Source organism: Bison bison, unplaced genomic scaffold, assembly GCF_000754665.1.
Source record: "Bison bison bison isolate TAMUID 2011002044 unplaced genomic scaffold, Bison_UMD1.0 scf7180017864302, whole genome shotgun sequence".
Classification (NCBI taxonomy): domain Eukaryota; kingdom Metazoa; phylum Chordata; class Mammalia; order Artiodactyla; family Bovidae; genus Bison; species Bison bison.
The window spans coordinates 880,427-887,403 of NW_011494874.1; the positions used below are offsets into that span (position 1 = coordinate 880,427).

The 6,977-nt window shown below is 64.8% G+C and overlaps 1 protein-coding gene across 1 annotated transcript in view; it reads right to left on the bottom strand.

The window, feature by feature from the left end:
- EXOC3L4 (exocyst complex component 3-like 4) overlaps positions 1–6,977 on the bottom strand; it is a 10,904-nt gene that overhangs the window by 2,969 nt on the left and 958 nt on the right. The window contains 11 exon segments of the mRNA XM_010851413.1: positions 27–287; positions 911–1,063; positions 1,136–1,256; positions 2,039–2,152; positions 3,664–3,708; positions 3,710–3,742; positions 3,942–4,042; positions 4,393–4,515; positions 4,760–4,871; positions 5,805–6,108; positions 6,578–6,649. Of these exon segments, the coding sequence (XP_010849715.1) occupies positions 27–287; positions 911–1,063; positions 1,136–1,256; positions 2,039–2,152; positions 3,664–3,708; positions 3,710–3,742; positions 3,942–4,042; positions 4,393–4,515; positions 4,760–4,871; positions 5,805–6,108; positions 6,578–6,649 (1,439 nt within the window).

A 6,977-nucleotide genomic window follows, 5' to 3' on the forward strand; every position in this document is an offset into this window, starting at 1 on the left:
CCGGGGAAGGGCAGAGACGATCCCACCAGGGCCCCCACAGCCTGAGGGTCCGGGGCCCGCAGGTCGCGCCGCCCGCACCTGCGCACGGAGGCCGGGGCTCCTCCGAGCCCCGCCGAGAGGCCCCTTCCCTGTCTCCCGTCTCCAGAACCAGCTCCGTGTACGAACCTGATGTCAGGGTAGCTTCTGATGAGCGTCTCCAGGTGCCGCCCGATGTCGTCTTTGTAAGTCTCGCCCAGTATGTCAGCCACGCACGGGATAGCCTGGCCCAGCCACGTGGCCTCGGAGCCCTGCGGAGACGCGGGCGCGGTGGGCCACCCTCGCCCTCAGCCCCCTTCCCGCCCCCGCCTGCAGCCCCTCGGTTAGTGCCCGGTTTAGCCCTCCTGCAGCCACCACCGCGGCCCCACCGGGACCGCCTCCGGCCCCGCGGAAGGGGACGTGGCCCCGGCTAACGACACGGTGCAGAGGAGGCTTTCCGTGTCTGCTCAGGTGGGTGAGCCCAGATCCCGCGGGGAAGGCCTGCCTGGCATCAGACAGGGAGTCGGGGATCAGCGGCCCAGATGAAGGGTGTCTGTGTGGGGAGGACATGCCTGAGCTCGCTCTGCTGGGGGTGGGGTGGAGGAGAGGTCCGACACAGTCCCCACCCATCAGACGAGGCTGTGACCCTCATCCATCCCCTACACCGCCCACAAAGTACATGCAAATCAACGCAAATATATGCAACGTGTCCTCCCCACCTGGCCCTGCCCCGGCACGCAGAGAGTGGGGCGAACCGCACGCCAAAGCTCGCACACCGGGAGTCTCTTACAGGGGGCGAGATGAAACCAGACTGAGGGGGCGCTACTGGAGGGTCCGCGGGCTGGAGAACCCCCAAGAAGGCCAGCGCCCCGGGGCAGTTGGGCGATTCTCCTACCAAGCCCGGGAAGGTGCTGCCGATGGCCTGTGCCTCAAGGCCCATCTTCTGAGAGCCGCTCCGGCGGTCTGCACCCCGGAGCCGCTCGCGGGGTCTCAGGGCCTGCTCCAGGTACTCGCGGACAACATAGCGGTGCACCTCCTGCAGAGTCTCCTGAGGGGGGAAGCAGGGTCACAGGGAGGAGCCCTGGGCACACCCCCACCAGCACCCGCGCCCCCCCCATACCTGGGCCAGGGGTGGGGCCATGTGCTCCAGGAGGCCCGAGAAGGCCACCACCTTGTCCATGAGGGGCTGCAGCAGGTCCTGGGTCAGCCAGGCCTTGGTGCACAGGACCCAGAAGAGCGGCCGGGGGCAGAGCGGTGGGCAGTCTGCCAAGAGCTGACCCCCAGCACCCACTAGACCCTCCCCTGGGCACCCAGGGCATGGCTCCGGATGGGGGCGATTCAGGCCAAAGGTCGAGCTGGCATCCGAAAGAAAGTCTGGGGAGCTGACCCCCTTCTCTACGGTATCTTGGGAACAGCCCCTCTCCTGGCTCTACACCTTTCCCTGAGACTGCCTCTTCCAGGCCCGGAGGCCCTGTGGGCAAAGTTGGAGTTTGAGCCTCACGCCAGGCCTTGCCTCGGGAGTCCTGGGGGCGCTTTGAGGGGCTGGATGAGGTGCCATTCCCTGGATGCACCCTCTCTGAGGAGAGGGTCCTCAGAGAGTCTCAGAGTTTGTCTCTGAGAGGAGACTAAAAGCGTTAGTCGCTTAGTCATGTCTGACTTTTTGTGACCGCATGGACTGTAGCTCTGTCCATGGGATTCTCCAGGTAAGTATATTAAAGTGGGTTGCCATTCCCTTCTCCAGGGGATCTTCCTCATCCAGGGATGGAACCTGGGTGTCCTGCAATTATAGGTGGATTCTTTACCATTGAGCCACCAGAGAAGCCCAAGGAGAGTGAAGGATGAGGGTAATTGTTTCCCAACTGTTCTTGCTCAGCTGGGAACATGTCTGGGTTCCCTGCCTGCGCCCGAAACACCCCAACACGCCCCTATGGTAAATGAGTGCTGTGACTTGGGTCCCAGGCTCAGGACACAGGGCGCACCTGCTGGGAAAGGAAAGTGGGGAGAAAGGGCCCGCCCCCTCACCTGCACAGAGCCCTGCAAGCCCTGGAGCAGCCCCTTCTGAAAGGCACGGGTGGCAGCCCCCAGGGCCTTCTCCAGCTCTCCAAAGCTTTCTGGGAACTTGGCCAGAAGGTGAGTCCTGGGGAGGGGGGCGGGCCAGGAGGGGGCAAAGTGGGCAAGGGGTCACGGCCTGGCATACAGCCGTGAAGGCTGGGTGCCACCCCAGCTCCGATCACTCAGACTATAGTCTGAGGGGCAGCCCCCTGGGGCGGCACAGTGGAGAAGACCTGGGAGCGGTCACGTGAGGGGGCAGCACTGCGCCCGGGAGCCGAGCACAGGGGGGTGGGCCTGGGAGTGTTCGAGGTCCCACCGCATGGCAGGGCTCCCCTGTGGCAGGGCTGAGCCAGACCTCCATCCCTCCTGGTGACAGAACAGTGCAGCACAGCCCTTCCTGGCCCAGAGGCCCTGCTCAGATGCTGTGATAGTCGCTCAGTCATGTCCGACTCTTTGTGACCCCGTGACTGTAGCCCGCCAGGCTCCTCTGTCCACGGGGTTCTCCAGGCCAGAATACTGGAGTGGGTTTCCATTTGCTTCTCCAGAGGATCTTCCCGACCCGGGGATTAACCCAGGCCTCCTACATTGCAGGTGGATTCTTTATCCTCTGAGCTCCCAGGGAAGCCCTTTGAGCCTCATAACTGCCTCTCCAAATATCACAATGTCCCCATTTCATCATTGAGGAGGCAGGGCTAGGCTCTCCCAGTTTGCAGGCCAGGGACACAGAAGTAAAGTCTCTCAGTCGAGTCCAACTCTTGGTGACCCCATGGACTGTAGCTTGCCAGTCTCCTCCATCCATGGAGTTTTCCTGGCAAGAGTACTAGAGTGGGTTGCCATTTCCTTCTCCAGAAAGGCTAAATTTCTACCAGGGGCTTGACCAGAGATGGCCTACACCAGAGTCCCCTGTGCCCAGGGCCAGCCTGGCACAGTCTAGGGACAAGAGTGTTAGAGATCCAGCGCCTTATCACGGTCATGCTTTGGGTTCCCAGGTGCAGCAAGTACTGCCTGCGTGACCGAGGACCAGCGGCGATGCCTCTCTGAGCCCCCACACTGCAGTCCCGTCTGGCCGTGGGGACATCACACCATCAGCAGTAGCTGATGCATCTTCAGCTGGGGGACACTACGGCTTGGCCTGGGGCTGAAGGCTCTGGCAGCCCACAGCGGAGGGCCACTGCCCCCTGGAGGCAGAGGAACCCAGGCCCTGGCACCAGCAAAGCCCTGGGGATCGGGGCGAGGGGGAGTGTCAAGGAGGGCTTCCAAGAAGAGAGAGGGTCCCTAAAAGGAAGAAGGCTGAGCGGGATGAAGGGAGGAGAGAATGGAGCCCTGGGTGGCAAGGATGAGCTGGGCAAGGGTGGCTGGAACCTTGGCCTCTGCTCAGCCCTGAAGCTCCCCGCGTCCCTGCCAGGGCCTCAGCTCTGCGGGGCCAAGGGAGGACCCCACGGAGGGGACAGGGCGGGGACGAGCACGGAGAAGGGGTCCCCTCTGGGAGGCCTTCGGGCAAGGCCACCAAGGGGCCGCATGGGCGGTATCTGCGTCGCGGTTCCCAGGGCTCTCTCGCCCCCTGCCGGTCGCGCTGGGCACCGCGGACAAACCCACCTGAGCTCCTGGCAGGCATTGATGCTGGCGCACAGGTTAGGCTCGCACCGCCCCCGATTTCAGAAAAGCCTTTTCGTACCTGGGGGGCGGGGTACGCAGGGGCCTTGGAGACTCTCCCTGGCTGCTAAGACCCCGTGTCCGCCCTCCAGGCTTCTCCCTCCCAGTTGTCTGGAATCTCGGATTCCCAGGAAACGGGATAGGTGGGTCCTCCCCAGGGACAAACAGTCCACACCCTGGCCACCCCGCCCACCACATCCCGGCCCAGGATTCGCCCGCACTTTTGCAGGAAGAGCCCCAGCGCCCGGGCGCAGATCCCCAACGTGGTGGCCTCCAGCTCTGCGGAGATGTCGCCGGCCGCCTTCACGTGCTCCACCACTAGCTGCAAACGAGCGCGTCTGAGCCCTGGGTCCCGATGGCCCCAGCGCCCACCTCGCGGAGGGACATCTCCACCCTCCCCGCTCTGCCTCCCCGTCTCGGCTCCGACTTCCAGGGGCCCCGATTTCCCGGGGGTCAGCCCTCCCAGCTCCGCACACCCACAGGGTCCCCCCCGCTAAGCTGGGAGCTGTGGCCTTGCTCTCCCAGCTTGGCTATGAGACCCGAGGACCTCTGACCGCGTCCCCACGTGGGGCCTCAGGCTCCTGTCCGATGGGGAGAGGCAGTTGTGACTGTGACTTTTAGGAGAGTCTCCACTGCCCGAGGCCCAAACACACGTCCTTCCCTCCAGCGCACCATGCAGACGTCGAAGGACAGCGACGTGTGGTAGAGGCCCTGCAGCATGTCAGGGGCGTCCGCAGCCGCCCAGCGACTCTGCTCCAGCTGCAGGATGCCATCGAAGCAGCTTGAGATTTTGGTCTGTAGGGCCAGGGAAGGGGCCACGGTGAGTGAGACCCTCCCAGGAGGGAGGCCCCCCCTACCTCCAGGCTCTAGGGCGCGCCCTTAGAGACAAGGGCACCCCTGCCAGGACACAGGCCCATGCACGAGGCCGCAGGGCGCAGAGAGGCTCGGGCCCTGGGCACTGCGCCTCCCTAGCCTGCTGGCATTGACCACCCTCTACCTGGACCCCGCCCCTTCCGGCCCAGCCCCGCCCCGGTCTCACCTCCAGGAAGCTGGTGTAGTCGTCCTCCAGTCGGGCCCACACGTCCGGTGCCAGGAGCGGGGGCAGCGGCTCCGAGGGCAGAGCCTGGTCCTGGGAGCCCAGGAAATCAGGACTGGAAGGCAGGGCGGGGCCTGAAGGTCGGGGCGGGACTCTGATGCGGCCGCGGCTGCCCCCCCTGCCCTCTGCCGTGGCTCAAAGCCTAACGCCATCGCTGTGAGGCCCAGAATCTGGGATTCCGTTCACACGCCTGGCCCGCCACCCCGCCCTCCAGGATTCCGTGCCAAACGCCCCTCCGCCCAACTTCCCACCTCAGGATTTCCTGGCTAAGCAGTCAGCGGAGCGTGCCCCGAAAGCATAAAGATGACAGTCCGGATGGACCTCCACCAGCTTGCTTCGGGAGTGACCTCCACCCTCACGCTCCGGTTCACCCAGGATTGAGCTCTAAACGTCCCCAGGATCTTGCAGTTCAGGGTCCAGCTAGGATCCAGCCCACACTGGGGCGGGTGCCTGTCTGCAGCCACACAGAATAGTAAGGAGCCCAGCACTTTGGCGCCCCCTCCAACTGCCCATCTGCCTGGGGAGCTGGGGAGCGCTCAGGGGCACGGGTGACCCACCCCATCACGTTCTGCACAGCCCTGAACCGAGGTGTCCATCCAAAGCAAGAGTGGGGGTGAAAGCCAGCCCTCAAGGAGCACGGCGAGCCCGTGGTTGTGTCCAGCCTGGAGGGGGCGCCCTTGGCCAGTTCACTCAAAGGCCCCACGTGGACTAGGGGGGACTCACTGGGCTCACCGCCTCGGAAGCAACCCCGCCCGGAGCGCTTTCCAGCTTCAGAACCCGAGAGGGAGAGCACCAGGGTCTGGGATGGGGAAGAGAGAATGTCAAAGGGCTCCCGGATCGGATCTTGGGTGCCTAACAGCCAGCACTCTCCCGGGGAGGAAAAGGTGCCCTGTGCCCTTCAGAGCAGGTTTCTGAAGGCTTCGCGCGTGGGCAGTGCCAGCCCCTCCTTGCCCTCGCCCCACCCCGCGGCCTCCGGCCCGGGCCTCACCTGCTGTAGACGTTGGCGGCCCAGTCCAGCAGCACATAGAGCTGCTCGCAGCCGCGGGTGTCCTGCGAGAGCTCCTGGAGGTGCCCGCCCACCGCACTGTGAAAGGCACGCAGGTAGGCCTCCCACGCCGGGAAGCCGGCGGCCAAGTAAGCGGGGTGCACCTCCCGATGCACCTTCTGCAGGTCGCTGCGAACCAAAGCGCCGAGCTAGGCCAAGAGCCTTGCCAAGTTGGGGGCAGGGTCGGCCACCCCCGGGGCCTCCCTGGCACCTGCCTGCCACAGGGCGTCCTCCCAGTACGGTGCTTCTGCTCAAAGCGGAGCTCAACGGCCCCCGAGGAGGACGTCCACCCCTTTTTCTGGATGTTCCAGCACTGGACGGGGGTGACGTCAGGCTGGAGGGGGCTGGCCCAGGCCACCGGGGGCTTATCCGGGCCTTGCAGCCCACAGGGAAGGCTGTGGGAGGGGCCTTGCTGCTGATGCTGCTGCAGCTCAGTGGCTTCAGTCTTGTCCGACTCTGTGCCACACCAGAGACGGCAGCCCACAAGGCTCCCCTGCCCCTGGGATTCTCCAGGCAAGAACGCTGCAGTGGGTTGCCATTTCCTTCTCCTTGGTTCTATATTTAACCAGGGGCTGGAGGCTCCCAACTCTCTTCCGGACTGCCCCCCCCAACCCCCTGGGCCCGTAGAGGACTAGGAGGGGGTCTCTAGGGCATGGGGGCCTGGGCACAGGGCCCTCACCACCCCCAAGCTCCCCAGGGCTCTGCTCACTCCCCACCCCCTTTCAGCCCCACCTGGCTGTTGGGGAAAAAGAAGAGAAACTTCTTGGCCTGCTGGGACCTCGCTCCCACTGTGTAAAGACAAGTTGAAGGTGGTGGGGGCCAGCAAGTTCTCACTTCAGCCCAAGGAACTAGGGCCCAAAAGAGGGCAGGACCTGCTGAAATCACTGACCAACCAGAGGCTCAGCACCCCTCTTCCCCCGGCCACCCCCCACCACGGGAACAAAGGCCAGGCTGGAGCCAGCACCTGAGCCTTGGGTGATATTGGGCTGGAGCGGCCTCTCCCCAGGCCTCGGTGTGCCTGGGGTGATTGACACCAGGACGGGCAGGGCCCAGCCCCTAACCCACCCCCCTCCCCGCACCTGTCACCAAGATGTCCGTCCAGGGGACAGACATGCA